At 48.3% G+C, this 25588-nt stretch overlaps 1 protein-coding gene across 1 annotated transcript in view; it reads right to left on the bottom strand.

Annotated features, from left to right (window-relative positions):
- LOC309874233 (uncharacterized protein) overlaps window positions 1-19465 on the bottom strand; it is a gene marked incomplete at both ends in the record, with an annotated part of 100699 nt that extends 81234 nt beyond the window's left edge. Inside the window, 19 exons of the mRNA XM_082752246.1 lie at window positions 1063-1182; window positions 1658-1804; window positions 2252-2389; window positions 3058-3207; window positions 3474-3602; window positions 4351-4509; window positions 5552-5671; window positions 5866-6012; window positions 7833-7949; window positions 8454-8609; window positions 8917-9033; window positions 10364-10493; window positions 11615-11775; window positions 12686-12859; window positions 13817-13910; window positions 14482-14641; window positions 15136-15316; window positions 18603-18708; window positions 19427-19465. Coding sequence (XP_082608372.1) covers window positions 1063-1182; window positions 1658-1804; window positions 2252-2389; window positions 3058-3207; window positions 3474-3602; window positions 4351-4509; window positions 5552-5671; window positions 5866-6012; window positions 7833-7949; window positions 8454-8609; window positions 8917-9033; window positions 10364-10493; window positions 11615-11775; window positions 12686-12859; window positions 13817-13910; window positions 14482-14641; window positions 15136-15316; window positions 18603-18708; window positions 19427-19465 — 2545 coding nt within the window. The remainder of the gene's footprint in view (window positions 1-1062; window positions 1183-1657; window positions 1805-2251; window positions 2390-3057; window positions 3208-3473; window positions 3603-4350; window positions 4510-5551; window positions 5672-5865; window positions 6013-7832; window positions 7950-8453; window positions 8610-8916; window positions 9034-10363; window positions 10494-11614; window positions 11776-12685; window positions 12860-13816; window positions 13911-14481; window positions 14642-15135; window positions 15317-18602; window positions 18709-19426) is intronic.
- Window positions 19466-25588: the final 6123 nt, after the last annotated feature.

Here is a 25588-nt window from a genome sequence, read left to right as displayed (position 1 = left end):
TCACTTAAGTCACCCTAGAGAGCTGAATGTTCAGTTCCCTAATCACTTACCTATAATATGTAGAGCAAAAAAATGATGTTATCACAGGAGACTTCATCCTGAGTGACATATGCTGCAAGTCTTAAGCTGCCAATACCAAAACGTCCTTGGAATTAGAAAAATTAAAGCTGATGACCTGGTAACTCAAAAAGCACTGCAGGGAGCACAGGGGAATTGCATCACACGTTTTTCTTATTGACTTGTGAAGATGAACTGATCCCTAGCAAAAAAGTTAGTGGCTGAAGCAACAATGACAGGAAACTTGCTATATCCAAAGAGGTTTAAGCCCACTACAGAAAAAAAATATATAGCTGGTACCTTAAAACAGTAAAATTCAGTAAGGCCAAATCAACTGAAGAAGAAAACAAGCCATACACTAAAAACTGTGAGCAATGATTAGGAAAGATTTAAAAGTTCTTTACTATATAGTAAAGGTCTTAAAATTATAAGAATTAAGGCTTTATGGATGGCAAAACCAGCCTTTTTTTGATTCACTGCAACTCTTCCTGCTGGAGTAGCAGGGCCTCTAGAGGAAGAGAAAATGATAATGCCAATCAGGCTTTTTTTTTTTTTTTTTTTCCTAAGCAATTTTTACTTTTCTGTTTTCTTCCTCTGAGGATTTTGCAATGGTCACATCGATCATCTTCTGAACCTCCTCAATGACACCGTTTTCTTTTTTCCCTCTATTTTTCACCCAAATGAAACTGAGATTAATGGATATGATGCATGGAATACCTGCACCCTGGTCAAACTGGGCAGCACTTGGAAATAATAGTCATGATACTAGAAGGAAACAACAGCCACTTAAGGCTGGTGTTGGAAAGAAATTTCCCCTTTATTACCCACCCCTTCCATCTTCTGCTGCATCAGCTGGCTCTAAGACCAAGTACTGAATTGAACACACCACAAGGTAAGCCAGGCTTGTCCATGGTCCATCCTCAGATCCTCTTGGGTGATGGGGCAACTCAAGATGGAGGGTTCCAAATTACAAACCATCTTCCTTTCCCCACCAAAAATGGTTACCTGAGGACAAGCGCCACGTTAATAGGTACGTGGATGCATCAGGAACAGCCGCCCAAGTCAGCAAAACACTGGTCTCTGCAGCTTCCTGCACCGTGAACTCGGTCACTTTGGGTAAATCCACTGTTGGAAAAGAAAAATAATTCAAACTTAAGGAGGGTAGAAGCTCCTACCAAGAGCTTGACTGTGCTAAAATGAAAGAGATGCATCTCTTTTGGGAGACTCTGATCCAGGCCCCACTGAAATGAAAGGCAAAAAGTCCAAATAGAAACGATGAGCATGAAGTACATCTCTGTTCCACTTGTCCACAGCTCCAGCTGCTGGTGAGTATCTGATGATATCTGCCCCAGGGTAAATATCCCTTAAATATCCCTTATTAGAAATATTCCTTAGCCTGTGATCAGTTTTCAGAGCCTTTTTACCTCCTTAGCTATTGTGTTTCTGATGAGACGAAGGAGTCCCTGCAGCACTTTAAGGGTTTTCCAGAAAGCTGAGGCAGGTAAGATCCTTTGATGGTGGGAATTGGTGGCATTTTAGCAAATAACCATTGGAAATCTTGGCACTGCCCTTGTCCCCCCTCGGTGGTTTCTATACTCACAGGTTTTGGCTGTGAGGAGCGTGGGGCTTCCCTCCTGGCCCCCGATCACTGCAGATACGCAGACGGTGTAGGTGGTGCCCTCCTTCAGTCTGGGGATTGTGAACGAGATGGTCTCTGCTTCAACCAGCTGTGAGGTTTCCAAGCCACCTAACAAAAATTGCAGCCACACCAAAAAAATACACACAATGCTACATAGAAATGGCAGCGCGGTTGCTGTTGACAGTTATTGTTACAGCAGTTTCTGCACAGAGATCTTATGGAAAATGACCAGGGAGGATGTTATAAGCTTATTTTGAATACAGGAGAGCCAAGGTGTGGGCAGCTGAGGGCTCTGGTCACAAAGGCATCACATACACTGCTGGAAGGGAACTGCTTCCCTGACTCCCCAAATCCAGCTATGCCTAAATCTGACCAATATCTACTTTGCAAACTAAAACAAGGCCAAGTTTCAGGGCTTCAGCCTGTCCCCAGACATTATAGTCCCCATCCACCCTGATCACCTGTGGGAAAAGAACTGAGCTGAGCTAAGCTCCTGTTTTCTGAGGACCTTTGTGCTCTGTCCTCATACTGCATCCAAGAGAGGAGGATGCTTACCGCTGAATGGCACCCAGGATATCTTATAGTGAGTTACCCCTGGAAGCCTCTTCCAAGACAGCTTCAAACTATTTACACCAGTGTCAGTAATCTTCAGATCCTGGACGGTCTGGATGAGGTTGGAGTCTGCGAGAGATGCTGCCGAAATGAACCAGGATGAGATGTTGTTGGGGTTTAAACTGGCAAATATCACACAGCTGTTTGCTCAGTCCCCCCCCACCCCGCAGTGGGGTGGAGAGAAAGTTGAAAAGTGCAAGAACTTCTGGGTTGAGATAAGGACAGTTTAAGAAAAAAGAAAAAGAGAAAAGGAAAGGAAAGAAAGAAAATCAAGAAAAAAGAATAAACAAAACAAGCGATGCACAACACAATTGCTCCCCACTCACCAAATGATTCCCAGCCTGTCCTCGAGCAACAGACACCCCCCACCCCATGTTAATTGTTCAGTGTGATGCCATATGATATGGGATATCTCTTTGGCCAGTTGGGGTCAGCTGTCCTGGGTCTGTCCCCTCCCAGCTCCTGCTACACCCTCAGCCTCCTTGCTGGCAGGGCAGTATGAGAAGCTGAAAGTCCTTGGCTTAGTGTAAGCACTACTCTGCAACACCTAAACCACCAGCGTGTTATCAGCATTATTCTCATCCTAAATCCCAAACATAGCACCCTACCAGCTACTAGGAGGAAAATTAACTCTATCCCAGCCAAAAGCAGGACAGATGTCAAAAGGAACACCCCAAGAATGAAGGGCCAGGACCACAAATCCAGCCCTGATGTCCCAATACAAGGATGTCTGTTCCACCAGGACTTACCTGTGCGGTGAGTCAGAGTCACCTCTGGCCCCTCAGTCTTGCTGAAAACAGCCCGAATGCTGACTTTATACTGGGTGTCAGGCAGCAAGTGGTCGATACGGTGAGCTAACACCCTACTGCCCAGGTACTGAGTCTTGGCAACCTGTTTTTCTGTGAAAGAAGGGAAAGGAAATAGCTATTACTTGTACTGTGGTTTAAGAGCTTTGGGGATTGGTTTCATAAATAGAAGAGCATGAATACAAACAGGAAAAGATTTATCACCCATAGGTGCAGGCTCAAGGCCGTGTTTCTTAGTAGTGAGATCTTTTTCCTACCCCAGGCACTAGATAAGAAGTTTGGAAAGGGGCCTTCCATCACCATGGCCACCGACATGGGTCTCTGCCAGGAACATGCATGTGCACCCTGTCTCTGCTCACCATTGCCTGCTCCCACAGGGCTCCATGTGACTTTGAATTTGGTGGCAGCTGCTGTGGCACTCCACGCCAAAGACAGGCTTGTGTTGGTGTAGGATGTCACCTTGAAATTGGAGACGTAGCCAAGAGGAGCTGCAAGATGAAGACAGCATTAGATGGTGCTCACCGTGCTCAGCATTACCACATTGCCCCCCTCAAGCTGCAGCAACAGAGGTGGACATACAATGGTTCACCATTGAGGGGCAATCTCTGGCTACCAACTGGATCACTGTCTTTCTCTATTTTAGGTGAAGAATTTGTATCTGCTGCCTCTTGTCCAAGCAACCTGGGCTCCCAGCACAGCCATTTGGGGTCCTCATTCTTTGAGGCAGGAGACAGCTGCCTGTAGCAGGCATCCCAACACAGTCCACCAGGCATCAAGGACCGTGTTGGGATGTTCCTCTCCCTGCATCTCCCTGTAGCAGAGTTTATCGAGGTCTCTTCTCTTCCAGCTGAACTATTGGACAGTGTGGGATGCTTTGGCTATTGGTATGGATTTTGAGATGCCTGAAAGTTCGGTGAACGCAGATTTGGTGGTTCATATTTGAAGCTTTGTCCAAGCCCAAGGCACATGAACATATCTACAGCAGAGCATGCTGACTCCAGTTCGCATTTGAAGACTCCCAAGCAGAAAACCCAGAGCCTTTGGGATTCCTGCGCTCACCCATCAGGTCAGCAGGGCAAAGGACCACCAGCATGATGCCCCTGACATGAGGGAAAGGTGACGGCAGTGAGGTGCTGGAGGCACAGTGTAAAGCTTTGCAGGGATACACCAGGTTGAACCAGCCACACAAAATGTTGTGTGCTGCAGTGGTTATTTGAGTGCTTTGCCCATACTCACATGTCCTGGCTGAGGTTGTGATCCCTGGTCCTTCCACTGAGCCAAAGAGCACATAGAGGGAAATCACATACTCGGTGTCATGGGCCAGGTTGCGGAGCCTGTAGGCTGTGATCGACTTGTTGAGGGACAGCTGCCGAGGCCGGTCTTTGCCAAAAAATTCTTTGCAAGAGAGGGAAAATAAAACAGAATAGGATAAAACTAGAGAGTCTGGAGAATGCCGTGTTTTCCCCAGCAGTCCATCTCTGTCTCAGCTGAAGTGCTGTTGGAGGACATCTGCATGTGCTGGGGCATGAGAGTGTGGTTGTGTATTTGAATTAGGGCTTGAATGACTATGAAGGAACTGAACTAGCCAAGAGGAACCAAAATGATCAAACCAGACGTATTGGGTTTATGTGGCAAGGTTTTGGTTGGGGGGGGGGGCTGCAGGGGTATCCTCTGTGAGCAGAGTCCAGCAGCTGCCCCATGGCAGATAAGAGCCAGCTTCAGCCAGCTCCAAAAGGACCTGATGCTGGCTAGAGCTGAGTTGAGTGGCATTGGTTGGGCCTTTGGGAGGAAAGGAAAGGGAAAAATGAAGGGGAAAACCCTGCTGCATTACAGCAGCTGGGAGAGAGGGGTGAGCACCAGCCCTGCAGCCCCAAGGTAAGGAGGGCAGGAGGTGCTCCAGGCACACAGCAGCAGTTCTCCTGCAGCCTGTGGAGAGGCCCCTGGTGGAGCAGGCTGTCCCCCTGCACCCATGGGTCCCACATGGAGCAGATCTCCACGCTGCAGCCCTTCCATGGGTGGAGGAGCCCCCGGTGGAGCAGGTGGATGTGGCCTGGAGGAGGCTGCAGCCCATGGAGAGCCCCCACAGGAGCAGGCTTCAGGATGGAGCTGCAGCCCGTGGGGGCCCCGTGCTGGAGCAGTTTGCTCCTGAGGGATGGACCTCATGGGACGGAGCCGTGTGGGAGCAGTTCTTGAAGCCCCTGAAGGATCAGTTCAGGAGGGACCCCACATGGAGCAGGGGCAGAGAGGGACCATGAGGGAGCAGTGGAGACGAAGCATCAGGGACTGACCGCAGCCCCCATTCCCCTGTGCAACTTGTTGAGGAGGACACAGAAGAGGGTGTCTGTGGGGAAGGTGTTTTTAGTTTGCCTTTAGTTTCTCACATTTGTAGTCAGGAGCTGGTGAGGGTGATACAGGCTGGAGGAGAGCAGGATCTTACCCGGTGTAGGACCCCAAGCCACTCGGTACCCAGTGGCCCCAGCAACCGAGTCCCAGGAGACCAGAGCACCACTGATGGATATTTCACTCACTTTCAGCATCTGCACGGTGCTTGAAGCCACTGCAAGAGAGCAGAGTGGCCCAGTTGCATCAAGGTCCCCACAGCTTCTAAGTGACCCCCAGACAGCTCTCTGCACCAAACAGGCAGGGTGGTGACCACAAATGGCACCAACTCCGTGCTCCCAGCACATCCTCACCCCATCCATGTCCTCTTGGACTGTTTCTCTTGCTCACACCTTGCTGCAGGGCACCCACCTGTGGTTGCTTTTGCATTTACTACCGGCCCCTCAACATCTCCGAAGATGGGGTTGATGGTGACGGTGTATTCTGTGCCGGGCTGCAGCCCCTGGATCATGTAGTAGGTGTAGGCGTTGCTGAGGTTCACATCCTGGATGCTGCCCTCTGCAAAGGGAAACGATGGGTGAGGTCCCTCAAGGAGGACCCCCAATTTGGAAGGGTGGTGGGCAATCACACAGACACTCAAGGACTATCTCGGTTGCCTGAGATTAAAGACTTTGTCCTCCTGGTCTGCATGTGTGTCCATGAGGTCCTCAAACCAAAGACAGTAGGGATGGCGCTTAGCTCACATCTTGGTTGAGGAGGTAATGTATATACAGACAGAAATAACCCACAACCATTTTGGGCAGACCTCAGTGATCACCAACCGATCAAGGTGGCTTAGGGCTTTGCAGGCCAAAGAAAATAAATGAGGTAGAAAAAACAGAAATGGAGGTACGTGGGGCTGGGAGCAGTCCTTTAAGAGGGTCCACATGCTGCCCAGCTCTGGGTGACATGCTGCTGGAGCAACCCTGCCTTCCCTGCTGGACACAGGAGACAAGTGATGCCACAAAAGATTTTCTCCATGTTAATCCTATTTTTTGTATCATGGACTAGAAACCGCTCAGCAGAACTTCTCAGCATCACTCCAGGGGGGAGCATGGACAGAGAAGAGTTAAAACCTAATCCTTGGGGGATCGGACCCCCCTTTTTAGAGGAGCAGAGAGGTGCAGGCAGCAGCTGGTTAGGATTTGGGGGGGGGGGCTGCCATTTACAGTTTGGTCACTGGAGGGTGCCATGTCCCCATCTTCTGCTTCCACCAGCACCCTGCGCCCCATCCCCCTTTCCCACCTCCCCCCTACTCCATGGACCTTCTCTCCGTATCAGGCGTTCATTTATTTTTGTCTATTCTCTGTCAGAGAAGAAAAATCCACATTCTCCAGCACCTGGGATGGCTGCAAGGGAACGGACAGCAGGTGTCCAATCCCAATGCCCCTGCACACAGGGGGATGGGATGGGATGGGATGGGATGGGATGGGATGGGATGGGATGGGATGGGATGGGATGGGATGGGATGGGATGGGATGGGATGGGATGGAGCATGGGAGAAGAACCCCACAGTCATGAGGGTGGGCTGTCCCTTGGGATTTTTGTCACCTCTAGATTTGGGGTGAATCAGTGTTCAGTAAAAGAGCTGCTCAGCTACCACAACCCCAGAGCAGAGGTGATGTGTTGTTGCTCCTTCAGTTGAGGACATCCCTCATTTTCCTCTCAAGATGTGGCAGGAGAGGCACATGTACTCCATTTCTATCTGGGACATTAAGCAAAGACTGACTAAAGAGCTGAGTTTTGGGGTGTGCCTTGAATTTTTATTATTTTTTTTTTCCAGAGAACCATTCACTACAAAGCAATAAAAGCAGTGTTACATCCTCCCCATAAAGATTTTTCCCTTCTGATGACCTTTGGAGCTGTTCTCCAGCTAACCCCCCGTGGGAGATATCTCCTTATTTCATTAGCAGGGGAGCTGAGCCAGAGGAGAGAGTGCTATTTTTTTCAAAGCCTGTGATGGAGCCCAGGTGTCTCGACGCCCATCTCCTCTTTGAACCACAGAGACATCCATCTCCCAAGACCAAAATACGCCATCAGGCCTGATTTTTTAACTTCTACTCCCCCACACCAGCAATGAAAATATGTTTGGGTTCAGGGCAGGGGAGAGGCTCCAGCTGCTAGTGCAGATCTGTTTTCAAACGTTAAAATCTGAGAATGAGGATGCATTCTCAGGGGGATATGGGATGCTGGAGGCCAAAGTCAGGTCTTGGTGCAACAGACCCAAAGAACCTGGGTCCCTCCAGACTCTTGTTGCCCAGCTGGCTTGAAGTGCACCCAGCTCCAGCCTCCCCATCTCCCTGACCACCAACGCCTGCACCCCACTCCCTTGTTTCTACCTGCTGATGTCCAGGTGAGCCTGTAGCCTGTTGCTCCCCGGACGGGGCTCCACCTCGCCTGCAGCGTGTCAGTGGTCTCGTTCTGCAGCAAGATGCTTTTCACGGGCAGGAGCTTCACTGGAAGAACAGGGAACAAATCTTTCAAAGCACCTACTGACCACTGGAGGATTTGGGTGGCTGCCTTCCTTCTATCACTGTCCCTCCAACCTGTCTGTCAACAGGAGAAGGATTTCTAAGGGTTGCAGCTTTGCCTAAAAGCTTGAAGGTTTCTTGTAAAAGCACTGGCGAAAACACTCAAATCTGTGGCCACTGGATCAGTACCTCTAAGGCATCAACCTTGCTTGTTTTCTGCAGTGTGGGTGCAAAAGAGAGGGGTGAGTGAGCCTCTGGCAGATCTCCCACCTTTCCACCCCAACAGCATGGTGGTATTCAAGGATCAATGCACGTGATGGGGGAAGAGCACGGCTCAAAAACGGATTTAGGAAGGATGTGTTGAGCACTGCTCTTTTGATGCATGTGTAGCTGCCGTCCCAACCAACTATAAGGTGCTTCTCAACAGCAAAGGGTTTGAAAGCAAAGCTCAGGGCAAGAAGGGGACAGCCAAGGAGTCAAACCTCTTACATGTTCTCCCCATGGCAGCCACGGGCTGGCTTGGCCCCTGGGGGTACACGGCGTAGATGCTGACGCTGTACTCTCTGTCCTCCTGCAGGTTATCCAGCACATGGGAGGAGACATCGCCCCGCAGAACTTGCTCGTAGGTCATTCCTGGTCTGTTGGCTGCAAAACAAAGAGAAAAGGGATACTTGAGTATGAAAAACATCCAGGGCAGATCTGGATATGATGGTGCAATTGAGTACAGGGCATCCACAGCATCATCCCCACCTTGTCCTGCCAAAGAAGGTCCTTCAAAGAACTCTCTTCTTCCATCCCAGAGGAACCACAATGTCTGGAAGAAGCTAACCTGGCCTCCTTCCAGAGTAATGCCAGGAGCATTGTGGTGCAGTATTCCTTGGATAAAAAGGCACTTTCCCTGCCCTCGGCTCACTGCTCCTTTTAAAGCAAACGCCAAGAAAACTGAACTCACCTCTGGGGATGTAGATCTTATAGCCTTCCAGCTTGCCCAGGGGAGGTGTCCAAGCAACCTTCAAGCTAAAAAGTCCTTCTTCGATCACCCGGAAATTAGTGACTGGAGGCACAGGTGCTTTGGGGTACAAAAATAGTGCAGAAATGGATAAGACAGGGCTTTAATAAAGCCCCACATCAAAGACCCTTGGAAATATTTTTGTCTTCAAAGAGACACAACAGTAAGCAGTGCCAATTCTCCCTATTGTAGCAAAAATATCCTCAAAAGTAAACTTCCCCCTCTATCACACCCTTGTCCACTTGAAAAACGAGCTGAACCTCCCCCTGTCAACGTGCTTCGGGGCTTCCTCTTTGAATAGTCTCGTAAGCTTTGAAATATCAAACCACACATCTATCACGAGGGCATTGCCTCATGAGCAGATAAAACTGCAGTGGTTTCAGGTAGGTTGAGCAAGAACACAGGAATCAAACATTACTTGAGCCCACAGATGTGGCTCTTACAAAGAGGAGCCCATTTTGATCCAGCCAGCCACGGCAGACAGATTTATGGTTTCTACCTCTGCCTTCATGTTGGGGATAATAGCAGGAGAGATCAAATGACTTTATTTCTACCCACAAAGCCATTCCATCTTCTTTGTGGCAAGTACATATGAATCAACTTCATTGAGGCTCTTTATTTATTCATCCTGTCGGAGATCTTCCCTCAAGAAAACAAGCAATTTAGACATTGTGGGGATGGGGAGAAGAAACAAAGGGAAAGGAAAAAGGAATAATTCTTTTCAAAATGCCTTGGGCAAAGCAGACTTGGTGCTTCATGCAAAACAGGGAGAAAAGTGGAATTACTGTGCCCCTTTATCCCTTAAAGCCCCGGAAAGTAGTGCAGAGATTTCTGGGCCAAAATCACAATCTGGAGGAAGTCCAGATCATTTCAAGGGACCAGAGATCACCACTTGGAGCATTTCCTAAAAGCCACGATCATACCACCTTGGTGTTCTCCTTGTGGGTAGTGAAACTCTAAGTGTGTACATGTACATAGTGCCAACCCAAACCTTTTGGACAGTCCCACTTCCAAAACAAGGTGTTTAGAATATATCTCTCTTGAGAACCCCAGTGTTTGTGTTTCTAAACCCATGGTCTCTGAAGGCTTCCTGCATCCCAGGTACATGGGAGGTACGTTAACTGAATCCCAGTCTGGATTCATTAAATTCCACTGATTATTAAATGAGATGGTGTGAGCTCCACCCTGTGCTTTCAGGAGCTTTGTGGGTTACTCTGCACCCTCTCAAGATGCTGCACATTGTCCCAGGGACCAAATATACCATTGTATAGGTGATGTTCCTCCTACCCTTTTATCCCTCCCTCCTTACACATATAGTTTTTGGGTGGTTCTCTTCCTGTGCCCACATGGACAAGTGACATGCAGGGGTGCCTGCAGAAGAGATACTCACTTGTCTTCCCCTTGACAGCTGCTGATTCCCCAAGGGCATCTGTGTAGACAGCTCTCACCGTGAAGACGTATTTGGTGTTGGGTTTCAGATCAGGTACCAGCACGGTGTGTTTGTCACCGTCCACCATGATCTGTCACACAGGGGGACAAAGGACATTGTTACACCTCTGTGATGGTCAAACCCCCCCGTGTTCACAGCAGGTTAGGAATACAAGGCTTCTCCTCTAGAGCAAGGTGCTTCCATCAGCAGGAGCCTCTTCAAATGCACTAATGGATTTTATGTACATTTTAATCATCAAATGATATCTGGGTTCACATGGGACATGCCACTGACACGGGACAGTGCCAAGGGTGGGTTTCATGGGATATCTCAGAAGAAACTCCATGAAAACAAGAGCATGCACAATGGTGAAACTGTTTCCCAATACTCACTTCAAAGACAATGGAAGAAAAGCAACTATTTTTGACAAAGAGAGTTTCTTTTAGAACCATTTTCACAGAATCACTTAGGTTGGAAAAGCTCATATAAGGAGATTTCAATGTAGCCTGAGGGCAAGAGAAGTAGACCTAAATTTTGTGTTCTTACTCTGTTCTTATGAGATTCTGAAGCAGTCAAGATCATTCTTGTTAAATGCAATCTTAAAAATTAATAAAATCAATAATCTTAACCATAATACTTTATGCTTTCATAGGTTTGTTCTCTTATTAGAAATTGGAGCTCTTAGGCATACATTTTCCATCCTTCAATCCTGCTTGACCCAGCTGACCTGGAGTGAGCTGGCACATGTGGCATCACCCCTCTCACAAGGACATGGCAAATCCCAAACCAAAACACGCAGAAACCTTGCTAAGGTGAACAGACTTGGCAGCAAGGGGAACAGGAGCTGCTATTATGGAAGCTGGCTGGACTTATTTGAGAGGTGGTATCACAGAGGTATGGAAAGAAAGGCACAGTTCCTATTAACCTGTTCTTATTGATCATAAAGGAGCTTGTGACAGTTTGTGCCATATTCTCCCTCCATTCCTCCTTTCCAATTGACACACCAGCAGACCTGATGGTCTCCCTACAGAGCTTCCCTTCAAACAAGCAGCTCCAGCAGTTTATGGCAATGCTCTGGGCTGTGACCGGGGTAGCTGAGGGACACGGTGCCATCTCCAAACCAGGCTGTGCCATCAACAACCCCAAAAGAGGATTAATCTTGAACACTGAGACCCACAACTGGGGCTCTGCAAGACAGGAACGTGACTCTACCTGCCGCTGGTCCTCCGAAATTGGCTGCCCAGAAGGCAACAAGGGATGCAAGTGGATCTGGTACCCCGTCACCCTCCCTGTAGCTGGCATCCACGTGAGCCGCAGCGAGCTGTGGCTGTGCTCACTGACGTGCAGATCCCGAGGGCCAACAATCTTCTCAGCTGCTAAAAGAGAAAAGAAAGGTCTTTGGTTTGGACCACGATGTGCAAGCCTTTCATCGATGGAGGCACCATATTCAACGCAGAGAAAGCCTCTGTTTCCAGTCCAGAACCATGTAAGCAGGTTTTCTTTTGACAAATTGCTTGACAGCACAAGAAGGGAAAACAAAACTGTTTCTGGCTACACTTGCCCTGTGAACACCTGCTTAATGCAGAGAGCATCAGCTTCTTTCTGCTATTCTCCTTCCTGCCAGCAGAGATGGTTCTGCCAGAAAGCTCAAACTCTCTGTGAAGCATCACAGGAAGCCCTGAAGAGATGCAGAACCGCAGAGAAACCAAACAAACAAACAAATAAAATGATCTTCTAAAGACTTGGATAAAGTTCTCCCAAGCTCTGTCCTAAGATTGAAACTTTTTAAGTTTGTGTGCCATGAAAGAGGGAGAAATTCATTACCACCACTTCTGTGTTTGCTGCAACGCCTGTATCTCTTTGGGGAGATCCAGATCTCTTTGGACATCTCTTTGGTTGTTTTTTTCATCCGTTTTGAGGATGAAATTCCTTCTGACACTGAGCTGTGCTGCCAGAATTCACCACGGGAGACCCATCATGAAAATCCAGAGGGGCAGAACTGCTGCCCCAGTGCCCAAATAGGCAGCAAGAGCATTGGGATCCTGCATCACCAGACAAACCACAGCAATGCAGACACAAGCAAAATACACAGGACCTAAGCAACAGGTGCTCCAAGGAGCTGGCTGCTCCTTGAGGGTCATCCAACCCATAAAACTCCCTTGTGATGGGACCAGAAGGGATGTGGGAGGTCCATCTCCATGGCACAGCTGGCACATCCAGGGGCTTGGAAGTGGCTGGTTTGAGCAGGTGGAAAATAGGATAAAGGGAGAACCCCAAAATTACCTTGCACAGTCTGCTTGATGGGCCGTGGTGGCTCTGAGGCAGTGAAGCAGAGCCTTCGGGAGAGCTTGGGGGCCACGCTGTGGAGCAGGTGGAAATCGTCAACGTAAACCACGTGCTCTGCTGTGGGCTCAGAAGCTATTGTGTTCAGTTCCTGCTTGTCAGCATCCTTAATTCCTAGGCAAAAAAAAGAAGGGAAAAGGAGAACACCAGAGACATCAGTGGGGTAGGTCAGGCATTGGCAAAGGTCTTGGAAGAGCAAGAGGGAGCAACATGCTGCCCTTTGTGATTTATGCTGGCTTTATGGTCATGCTGCCCACAGTGAAGGCTGAAACAAAGAATGGAGAACCAGTCTCCAGTGGTGGAGCTGATGAAGCCTCTTCCATTAGGGAAAAGAAGCCAATTTTTCCTCCAGAGGCATGTTAGAGATTGCCCCTGGGGACTCAGCACTAATGGGATGCTTTGGGATTAGTCAAAGGGACTTTGGGAAGCTGTGTGAAAATTGCTGCATCTTCCAGTGGTTGAATCAGAAAAGAGAAAAAAAAGAAATTAATCATAATTTTCAGCTTGCATCGGTCCAAATTCACCTGCTTGCTCTCCCTAATGGATCACCACCACCACCTCCTTTTTCTCTCCAAAATACTTGGTGAAATGAAGGGTTTGGCTTGTAATAGATGGCTGTATTTAACTTGGGGGCAGAAGGGGCTGATATTTTTCCTTTCCCGTGGAATCGTTCTGATGGACACTTGAAGTCAGCCTCTAAACCCGATTAAGAGAAACCTTCAAAAGTGAAACCATTTCATTTTTGAAAATGCCACATCAAAACATTTTGACTTTTACGGAACTACTTATTGAACTCCTCCTGAATTCACAAGTAGTTTTGACAGATGCAAAACCGCAGATTTCCGCTGCATAAATCAGCGATTGACAACAACAACAAATATCCAAGCACAGCACAGATGTGTTTTTCTCCTTCGTGCAGTAGTTGCTGGTGGCTGAGCCTAGGGATGGGCGCAGTGTTTAGAGGCGGGTGCTGTTGTGCAGCTGGAACCTTCCCTGGTGTGTAAACCGGGTGGTGTTTCACACACAGTAGTTGGTGTCATGCTCCACGTAGCTTTTTATGTCCATACGTACCTACAGCAAACACCGTCACTCCCCGATCCTGCAGGACGTGGGCTTTGTCTTCAACTGAGTCGCTGGATTTCCCATCCGTGATCAAAACGACTACCTACAAGAGTTGGAGTCAGAGCCAGAGAATGAACGAGCACAACACGAGGGGTTTGAAGAGGAAGCTGCAGGATGGCCCAAAACTTATGCCCAAAAGGCAGGGACACTGCCACGTGTCTGCTTTGTGAATAAGATGCTGGTTGCACTGCCACTGTCCCCAAATGGAGCAGGTGCACGTAGACTGTTACCAACAGCACATTAGGAGGAACTGATGCTACCAAGACTTGTCTCCTTGTCTAAATCACATCCTAAGCCTGCTCAGGTAGCTTGAGCAGTAAGAATTTGGGTACTTAGCTGGAGACATCCGGGACCAGAGCACTCTGCAGGCCATGGAGAAACATGAGCATCTCCATAATTTGAGCCAGCCCTTTGAAAATCTGAGTGTGCCTGTCCCTCTCCATCACAGACCTGAAGCTGAATGGGCTCCTAAATGAGGTTCCCCAACTCCACATCAAAAAGCAGATGGGATGACCACAACCCAACTGGCCCATTCGTGCCAGCAGGTGGAGAAGTCAGAGGTCTGATCCCTGCTGAGGATTATACCAGGGAAGTTGTCACAGAAGGTCGCTTACCTTCGCTGCATCCTCTCGCAGCGTGGCTGGGCGAGACATGGCATGAGCTGCAAACGCCAGGGCAGCCCCCGTTTTTAGGTTGCTCCTTTTGAAGGAAAGCTCCTGAATTGCCACCAGTATTTCCTCGATGGTCACATAATCCGTCAGTTCAATACTCATCCTGGGGGTGAGAGATGGGGGAATATGGGGGGATAAAGGGCAAGAAAATGGTGTCATCACAGCAAGTTTGCATCTTTAATGGTAATGACCAACAACGGTGATGACACTTAGATGGTCACACTAGGCTCACAGGTAGTCAAGAATTCCTATTCATGGTGGTCAGGGGAACCCCAGAGCCTTATTACTTTAAAAATAGTACCTAAAATTGGACAGGAGGGAGTTTTTTTGTGGCTGCATTAAATGCTACCTTCCCTGCCCTGGAAGAGTTCCCCATGGCCAAGCCCCTCTAGACTCTGGTGACATTGCTGAGGTTGAACTCTTGCTGAACTCTTGCTTTGCTCTTCCAAGAGTTCAACCAAGCAGGAAGACCTCTTTAACTGAGGGAGGAGATGGAAGGATGGGAAGGGAGATGGTTGCTTATCAAAAACAGTCCCCATTTAGAGGCGTAGGGCTATTGAAACCCACGTGTTGGTGGTAGAGGATGGATTGACCCACCTTGGTTTCTCTCCATAGAGTGCCACTGCCAGCCGGACGCCTCCTTTGCCCATCACCACGTTCTCAAAGGAGCGAGCCATGCTGCTGACAAAGTCCTTGAGCAGCCGCGTGCTCTCCGTCTCCGCACCCTGGGACTGCCCCACGAGGAACAAAACGTCGGCCACCTCTGCTGTCCTGCACACTGAAGGAGGAGAGCTCAGCTCACATCGTGGAACCAGCCAGGAGATAAACCCCTCTGAGCCATGTGAACCCCTGAGATATTATAGCTAAGGGAGAGAGACCACGTTTCAGCCCAATGAAGTGATTAATCATGGGTCTCCCAGAGAAACAGGCTGCTTCATTCTCTCTAATTTCTCCCTAAATCCCCATTTTGCTGTTTCCACCCTGTGAAGTTTCCCATTTGAAGCACAAACACTGCGACCCGGGTCTGTGAAGGCTGAAGGCCATGCTGGCAGTACGAGGACCTCTAGGGTTTTCGTATGCCCAAAAGCTGACACCCACAACATGCACAACTGAAAATTGGGAATGTAGCAGCTCTGTCACCCTATTAACCACCCTGGGCTTCTTCTCATTAAGGTCTCAGAGCCATCATGAGGCACACAACGCAGACGTGGGGCCATGCACTTTTCCAGTCCTAAAACAACCAGGTCCTCCAGTCTTGCATGGACACCCCATGCACTCAGATCTGCAACACCCTCCTCTTCCCAAGCTGTCAGCAGCTCTGAGCGTGGAAAAAATGTCACATGCAGAGAATGAGCAATGGGAGAGGGCTTTCAGTGCAAGCCAGAGCTATCCATGGCAGCTGGCACCCAAGGGGCGGGTGTATGCGGAAATTTGTTTAATGAACATCAAGGCATGTTTCCCTTTACACTGTTCAGTCCTTAAATTTAATTTCTCTTTCTTTAGGAATCCAATAAATATATTTCACGGGCAGAAATCTGATAGCTTTTAAGGTTGGTTAAGATAATGAAGTCTCTTAAGGGGAAGTTCAAAATTTGTATTTTCTTTGGCTTTTCTCTCCATTGCAGATAGACACTGATTTATTAATGTAAAGCTGCTAAAAAGTTGGCTGTGTTGACTGCTGGAGGTAGACTTTTGTATTCAGGCTTGTTCACCAGGACTGGGCTCAACTTCTTCACATTTTTTCTCATTTTGTGTCACTGTTTCTCTGGACTTCCTTTGCAGGTTTGGAGACCCAACACACACCCAACCAGGCTGGAGCATTTGCTCCAGTTTGCTGCAGAGATTTCAGGGTTTGCTGCAGAGATTGCAGGGTTTCTCGTGTTTTTGCTGCGATGGAAAGGCTGCTTTAGCTCAGCCTCTTCAATTTACCTGCCTTTTACCCCAATCCTATGAGCAGGTTCCCCAAAGGGCTTGGAAAGATGCAGGTTTTGTGATCTCCTTCATTGCTACCTATCCCTGATTGATTCCCTTTGGCCAAGCAGCAGGAAAGAGGATCACTTACTGTCAGCAAACAGATGGCTCCCCAAAGGTCTTTGCTGCCCGAGGTTTTTGGTTTCTTCATTTTCCTTTTGTGCCTCCTGATCCTGAGCTCTTTACAACTTAACAATTCTTTACTGCAGGAAAAGCAATGACTGGCTCTTTCTGGTTTAACTCACCCAGCTGTGAACACAAGGCACTTTCCCCTGACAAAAGTGGGAGATAATTATTTCAATTTCCCTTTCTAGAGCGCTCTTTTGAGATCTCCCTTTCCTTCTCAACCCTCCACAAGTGCTTTTCAGCTGGGATGTCAGGGCTGGCTTGGAGGCAGCTCCGCTGCTAACAGCGTGTCACCATAAGCTCTGTTCCCAGCTGCTGCTGCTCTTGGATCTACCCCTTTGCCTTAGCTTGGACCTTGATATCCCTGCTACCCCAGAAGGATTTTAAGGAAAGGCAATGCCAGTCCTTGTGTTATCACCAGAAAATCCTAACAAGTGCTGGATGAGGTCGAGAACGCTTTCCAACAGCTCTCCCCAGATCACCCACCTCTTGGAGCTGCTCAACGCACTGCACACAGTTTTCCCTGGAAAACTTGCATTTTTGGACCCGATCTGGAGAACCTGCTCAAAATACTGTCAGTATCAGAGGTCCCTTTGTTACCCCTCCACATCCCATAGCCCCACGAGCCTCCTCCATCCGTGCCTGGTCCATGGGAGCCTTGCTCACCCTGCACAATGCTCCTGCCCTTGTTTGCACCCAGGGATAGCAAGGAAAAAGACAACAGTGAGCTGCAGGAGCTCCACGGGATCAAAATGGGAAGGCTGGTGCCCTTTTCTCTATAAAGGGGCAACCAGAGCCCATGCTGTGAGATGCTGAGCCAGGTGCTCAGCACCTTTTCCAGAGGGGCCCGGCTGGGCAATGAAACCCACATGCATCCGCTGCTTGGATCAGGTGCCTGAAGCTGTCATTGGGAACATGTGATGTTAAGCATATTTGGATGGGTACCTTCTGGAGAAAATACCAACACAGACAGCTATATTAATCACAGGGGGATATGATTTTATTTGAAATTTTCCATGCACCTCCAAAATTACCACGTTTCATCAATCACAGGTTTGCCAGAGACATCTGTAAACGTTGATTTATTGCACTGTTCCCAGCTTCAAATTAAATAGCATTATAGTTGACTATATTGGCTTAATTGATGGACAGGAACTTAATCAAGTTAATTCTGGAGCTGGTGCCAAAGCCTCCATTAACTCCTTGTTGAATTTGCTGAATTTACGCCAGGTGAATTCACACCCCCAAAGCCTGGGGGGGTTATTGCTGCAGAGGGATTCGAAGAGGAAGGATTTGGACCCTTTGGCTCGCAGCCAGCCCCACAGCATTCCTGGGAGCTTGCAAGGAGCCTTCCCCTCCTGCAGGACCCCAAAGCTCCACAGACATGAGAAGGATCATACTGTAACTGTACGAGGCTTTTCTCCAGGGTCTTTTTGGTTCCAGCCCCTCGTTCCCAAAAACTCTGTGGGCTTGCACAGACAATGGGGAGCCAGTGAAGAGGTGAGCCCTCACACTGCCTTGCCTCTCTAAATAGCAGCAGGAGGATTCAAGGCTGCCTTGAGGTCCTCTATCTCACATCCCCTGGCTGGTGGCTTGTCCCAGCTCTTGGAGATCAAAAGAAGAATCAGGAGAGGACAAATTTTCCCTTTCTCCCCACCTTCCCCTGGGGCAGCTGAGGTAGGACAGTGTCAGAGGCTGGACACCTGATTTCCCCATAAACCAGGGAAAATCAGGTCCTGTCCAGGGACCAGTAGGGATGCTCTTTTAGAAAGCTGCTAACAAAAAAAAAGGACCCTAACGCAAAAGTCAAAGGTATCAGCACTACAGCTCACCCTGATGTGACATTAGAGAAATAACTGCTTAGAAAATGCTTTTTTTTCTTTTTTTTTTTTTTTTCTTTCCCTCCCCAGTGTGTCTCAGCATCTCCTCCCAGCTGCTGCATTCACGGTAGCCCACTTGCCACATACCTTCATGAATGGCCATGGCTCTGTAATGTGCCACGGCTGCTGCCAGGGCAAGGAGCTGGGCACACAGCATTTTCTTTTCCCTTGATAAGAACCCGTTCCTCAGTTCCTGGAGTCAGCACACAGCCTGGACAGTCATTCATCTGCAGGAGAAAAGATGCTTTAAGGTATGCCATCTGAATGGGATGCTTTACCTGCCTGCTGTGGCAAGGGAAGCTTTCCTCTAGCTCCCAAAGCTCATCTTGGCATGGGGAATCAACATTAAATTCCATAAACCCTCTCACTCCTCCATCTCTTTGCTGAAGCTGGCTGCAGGGAGAGCTCAGCTTCATTTTCCAGCACCTTTCCCTAAAAGTACCCTTCTTCAGGCAATAATGACCATATTCAATTAAGCCTAAATGTGAATATTACTGCTGCAATGGAAGAAGGAAACATCTGCTGCCTCCATCGTGCGGGATCAGCCCACGAGCATCGCTCAGAGATCGCTGCAGACAGCAGCCACCCGCACTCAAGTCTTTATTAGTCTGCTTTGTGACCGACCTTCAGGTCCCTAAATCTAGGATTAACTGCCTTGCACGTGGCCTCCTTGGAAATCCAGCCCTTCATCATGGATCCAAAGGGGGCTGAAAGCTCTGGTTGCTGCTCACGGATGGTTTAGTGGCTCCCCAGATGACTGCTGACAGCTCATTAGGCTACAGAAGTCTCCCCCAGCAAGGCAGAGACTTCTCTCCGTGAAGCACTAACTGCAGCAGAAGTGATGTTGCCAGAAGGGGTTTTATTCTCTTGAAAGGGACAATAAAAAGTCCTTCTCCTGGTCTGAGCCTCACCTGCTTGGCTGGGACCGAGCAGATTTCACAGGGAGACATGGACCGCTTCCAGGGTGGAAATTCAGAGCTCAATGACTTCATCCAGCCTAGCTCTTTTCCAGGGTCACATTTTTCCTTTCCTTCCTATATCGCAGCACAAGTGCAGAGCTAAGACCTAAGAAAACTGTGTTTTACCCCCAGCTCTTCTGCAAAAGTCATGTTGTCAGCTTTGGCGAGGTCACCCCATCACCCCTCAGCTCCAGCATCCTTCTTGCAATGCCAAAGGATCCCCTTTTCCCTTCCCATTTAATCCTTTGCTCCATAGGGCAGGGTCTGTCCTGGGCCACAAGAAAACCCAGTTTAGAGCATGAAGGCACTCTGAATGAGTTTCTGAGCTCTGTGTTAATACTATTACAAATGTACATCCCTCCAGAAATGTTCCTGCAGAGACCTTTATTTTCACTTTCTTCCAAAAGTTCTTCTTTCATTTCCTCCCTCCTCCCTTCTTCTCTTCCTCCTGTCCTCCATATCCCTACAGTTCTGCCCAAAATATAATCCAAGTGAAGAATATTAGTTGGTAAATTCAACAAGCTATTCTGGAAATATCTGTGCCTAAAATAACGTCAGAAATGCCACTGAGATAGCTAATGTAGGTCCTTTGAGAGCAGATGTCCATGACAATGGCTGAGACCGAAGCCTGCCCTAATGGTCTTACTGGTGTGTATGGGGAAGGCTCCCCAGTTAGAGTCATGGGATGGTTTGGGTTGAAAGGGACCTCAAAGCCCACCCAGTTCCAGCCCCCTGCCGTGGGCACCCACTAGGTCAGGTTGCCCAGGGTCTTGTCCAACCTGGTTTTGAACACCTCCAGGGATGGGGCATCCACAGATTCTCTGAGCAACCTGTGCCAGGGCCTCACCACCCTCTGAGGGAAGAATTTCCTCCTAACCTCTAACTGAAATCTTCCCTCTTTTAGTTTAAAGCCATTGTTTTTCATAAATATTTCATATTCATGTACAGGAAACATCCCTGCTGCTCGAGTCCTTGGGATAGACTGAGCCCAAAACATGAAAAAAAAAATCAGAAAAGCTTAAATGCTGACCAATCTCCTCAGTACTTTGTAATTCCAAGAAAATATTGGTCTATTCTTAAAGGAGAATAAGGAAACTCCTCTAGGATGCCTGTGTAGGCAAGGCACCTGACAACATCATCCTACAGCAGGTTCACCCAGAGGATCTGCACCTCTGGCCACGGCACAGAGCTGGGACTGGGGTACGTAGCGCCGTGACGATGCCCTGAGAGCGATGGGGAGCCAGCAAGGGGCAAAGACCAGAACTAAAAACACATTTGAATCTTCAGCATTTGCTGTCCAAGTTCACATGTATGCAGGAAATAATAATAATAATAATAAAAAAAAAGCAACAAGAAATAATTCTGAGTTTCTGCAGCCACTTTTGCTAAGGCAAAGCACATTTTTGCAGACAAACATCTGATATGTGATTCTTCGCTGTTTTCCCTGATACTGTTTAATGTTTCAGCACTGAACAAATAGAGTAAGAAATGCATATTAACATAGTCTTACCCAGCCATGGGAAAACAATCATATGAGGGATAAATCCTAGGAGGCTTTGTAGAAACAAAGAAAAAACACAGCAAGCCCCGGGCCTTCAGAGAGCAAATGCTAATGTCTGCAGAAGCGAACACCCTGTAGGTGCAGAAAGGCTTTGGTTCAGAATAGCTGTGTCTTCAATTCACATTGCAGAAGTGAGGAAAAGGATGCAAAAAGGTTTCACAACCCAGATCCCACAGATTTCACATGCAGACATGAATTCATACATGCGTTTGTGCATACACGTTGAACTTCTACGTGGCAAATCTTTGACTGCGTTGAGCTTTTTAATTTTTTATTGCACAGGCTTTTGACATTTCAGCTAAAGCTGTGCTCTGCCTTCCAGCAGTGAGCTGCAGCTGTGAAAACCCACCCAAGCCCTGCTGCTGTGCCGCCAGCGTGGGCCCTTGATGGATGACTGCAGCACCTCCAGGTTACAGATGATCCCCAACTCAAGGGCGTTATTCTCTGATGTTGAAAGGAAAATTAGTAGTTTTCTCTCTTGCTTTTCCCCTTCCTGTGTTTTTTTTCCTTTTTTTTTTTTTTTTTTTTTTTTCCAAAATCCTGCTGTGATCCTAAATAAAATACAGGTTGTAAGCAAGACAGGGCCATTTATATGAATGTAAAGGGATGCTCTGCAGCTTCCATTGCAGCTCCCTCCACCCACAGCCCACCAGCAGGCCAAGATCACACCTGGGTTTCCTCTGACCATGCACTTTATCATTTGGGATGGGATATTGGGGTTGGCCAAGGCCATTTCATCTTTTGGGATGTGATATTTGGCGTTGGCCAAGGCCACCCCATCTTGGGACAGCATTAATATCACACCAATGGTGTGAAAACCTCCATTCTCCCAAAAAAAAAAACCCTACACATATCGAGGCCCTGCTTCCCAAGATGTGGCCGAACATCACTCATTTATGGGAAGTATAATCCCTTTCCTTCCATGCATCCTTTGCTTGTATTTTTCCCCCCTCTCTTTTCTTTTCCCATTCATTAAATTATCCTTATCTCACCCCATGAGCTTTTTTCACCCCCCCATCATATTTCCCCTTCGAGGAAGGGGAATTAAAAGGGGTTGTGGTGGAGCTCAGCTGCCCCTCAGGGTGAAACCAGCACACCAAGACAGCTCAGGTCACTCAGAGCCACCAGTTCACTTCAGTGCCACTTCACCGCTCGTTTTATACATTAAATATTAGCAAACTTCAATCTGGCAGGTCTCAGCTCATCTTTGCAGACACTGGCTGCCATCTGCCTTGTCAAAGACCTCCTAAACCACTATAGAGCGCTTTAGAGAAACCTGGTAGGGGCAGGCAAATGACCCCATAAACCTCAGGGTTTTGCGAGGAATCCCAGCAATTTCCTTGATCTTTTACTGCCTCTGGTAAATAATTTATAGGGGCAACTTCTCCAGGTTTTACAGTTCCTTGAACAAATTGCCTCCAAACTCCGTAAAGTCGATGGAGCAGGTTCTCCCTTTCCCACACCTGGACCAGATGACAGAGCCGTGGGAAGCCTGGCAAGATGCAAGAGGGGAAAAAAAGGAGGTCTTACAAACTTGCAGCAGTGCCAGAGGCTGGGCTGTTCCTCTCCATTTATTCTTCCTGTGTATATGCTTGTAATAAACTCTTTTTCCATTTCTGACAGCACATTTGGGGATAGATAAATAACCCCACTCAGCAAGGTCTGTCTAAAAGGGATGGGACCCAGTGGGTTTGCAGTCTCATCTGGCTGGTGCCTGCCTGTACCTCCAGCTGGTCCCCATGCTTCTCCCATCCACAGATCCCCAGTGCCAGAGGCTAACTCCATCCCCAAACAGCTATCCCTGTCCCATACAGACGACAAACCTACATGACAGCTCTGCATCTGGGCACGCACAGCCTTCCCAGATAATCCACACAAACTCACGTGCCTACACCCACTGCTGCATCAAGCATCACGCAACCAAACAGATCTCACAATGCAGCAAAATCTTGACAATTTCAGCCCATTCGGATAGAGGATAACAAGAAATATTTTAATACTGAAAACAGCCAGCTGGGGAGAGGAAGGATAACCTCTTTGCAGCTTTCTCTGAAGGCTGAGCACAACTCTATATTAGCCAGCAGAGAACCCACAGGGGCATCTACTTATGAGTGCTCTTGGAGCATCATCAGGGATGTCACAAAATCCTATGGAGAAAGATCCCAGGAGCCCCTTGAAAGATCATGTAACAAATATTGAGAGTGGCCTGAATGGAGAATTAACGGGAATTTTGGGATGTGGAAGCAGGAAAAGGGTATGAAGAAGGTCCAGGTTCTGATGGGATCAGAGTTAACAGGTCACTGAGATCCTCACACATCTACGTATAATTTTGCAGGAGATTTGGATGGGGAAGACAAAGGGACAGACAGCACCCAGCCAAAAGCAAAGGCCAGACTCAAACCACTGAATTTTGGGGTCAAGATGAAAAAAAATAAATGCAAGGGCTCGAGGCTTAACACAACAGCAAGGAGACAGAGGAGGGAGTAAATCCTAATGGCTCACAGAGGAGGAGAGAACTACTGCCAGCCCCTAAAAGGCAAGAAAAACACATCCAAAATAACCAACGCAAGAAAAAAGTCAGGAGGCAGGGTGAAGATGCAATAGCTGGTGTCAATTAGAGGGCCCGTCAGCTTTGGAAGCAAACGTGTTCATAATTTTCTGCAGAGGAAATGCCAGCTGTTGCCTTCAGCTTTGAAACGTCCACATGGAAAAAGCCCGGTCAGGGGCATTTCCGCAGCCCCTCTCCGCTGATCAGGCACCATTTGCTGCAGGGAGTCAGAGACATTGGCCAGGAAAAAGGTAGCTCTGGAGGGGAGGAGAGATCGGGTTAAATATGGGTTGTTTCTTGCACGGGAGAAATAAGCCTCGGGGGGTCAAAAGTTTGCAGCTTTTATTTATTTATTAAAAAAATGCAATTAATAGATTTTTATGGTAATTGATTTCTCTCTAAATCCCTTGAATAGGAAATTCAAGCTGTTCCATTAGAAAATATGAACACACTGACTTGTTGGTGTCTGGAGGCACCCTCCTGAAACTTTTGGGACTCCCTGGGGACTGATCCGAGGGGAAGAGATGCTCCCACTGCAAGAAGTGGTGCGAAACAGCACCAAAACCCAAAGCTGGGGCTGGGATCAGCCCAGTCTTTTTGAAGACCCCTTGGACACCTTAACTGGGGTTGCACTTATGCAGTCCAAACAATTCAGGATTAACTGAGTAGTTCAGGAGAGCTAAGTCCAGCTGAAGATACTCAGAGCCTCCCTCTGGCATGAGCTGGAATGGACCAGTGCACCCATTTCAGACCATTCCTCCTGTGTGGGTGTTCACACCCCTTTGGGACCATTTCCCTATGAAGTTTTGGCCATAAGACGAGGAAGGAAAAATGGGATTTCCTAAATTCTTGAAAACACTAGTGATAGATATCAAAGCAACAAGACAGCACATCCCAACGGGGCCATCCTTAGTGCATCCAAGTCAGACCGTGGTGCTAAGCACTCCAACCAACAGTCCTGTACCCAGTAGAAATTCCTAGGTGGTGCATGAAAGTCGTATTTTTTTCATTCTTGTCCACCTGTGATGCTTTGGGAGCTAAATCACCACTAGAAAACCAGTTGATTCAGCTCAGCAGCCACAAGCAGCCCTACAAGAAACACAGGGAAAAGCAAGCTCATACGAACGAGACTTCCCCAGCTAATTCCCATCTCACATTTCTTCTCCATCCCATGCATCTCACCTACAAAGATCTCCTACCAAGTGTGGGTTAAAGCCAGGAGACCCCTCGTTGCCCCATGACAGTGCTAACCCCATAGGCACAGCATTGTAGTTGGATGCTGAGTGGGCAAACCAAAGCAGATGGGGCCTCCAGACCCCCCTACAGGCCCAGAGCTTTCACATGACTTTCCAGATGACACTTTGTGTAACTTCAGCTCCATATCTAGGACGTGTTTGTACTCACACCTTCACCAGCCCTTGTGGTGATGGAGGTTGGACCCACGATGAGGACACGGGCTTCCTCGGAGCATCCAAGGAGAGCATTTTGCACAGCCCCCATGGCTTTCCTTCGTGTGTCCCCTATTTCTGTACCATTTGGGCAGCCCCGTCCTGAGGAAGGACACCGGATTGCCCAAGGCTGGTAATTTGGACAGAGGAAGGGAAGGGAGCTGGGCTCCCCTAAGAGCTCCATGAGGGGCTGAGGTTTTGCCCACATCACAACCCTGCCCTGACATCCCAGGTGGCCACATTCAGCCACACAAGGCATTACAGCAAAGCTTTAATTCTGGTCCAGCACCATCCTGGGGCAGGGGATGCCCCAAATGAACACCCCAGAGGAAGCCAGAAGAGCCACGAAGCAGCTAGAGGAGCACAGGTTGGGACATCCCACATGGCAGAAGCCATCAGCGGTGGCACGGTGACACGATGTGTTGGCTGAGAGACCTCCTCGGAGGTCCAGCAACCACCTCATCCTCAGGGCTGCAGCTCCCCAGGATGCATCAATTTGTCCTCCCCTCCTGAAGGACCTGCCCTGCCTGCTCCAGGTGATTCTGCCACAAAATGGG

This window comes from Aythya marila, assembly GCF_965140915.1.
Source record: "Aythya marila genome assembly, chromosome: 1".
Lineage (NCBI taxonomy): Eukaryota > Metazoa > Chordata > Aves > Anseriformes > Anatidae > Aythya > Aythya marila.
Note: the sequence above shows the minus strand (reverse complement) of the source record. Positions and strands in the feature narration are given on the sequence as shown.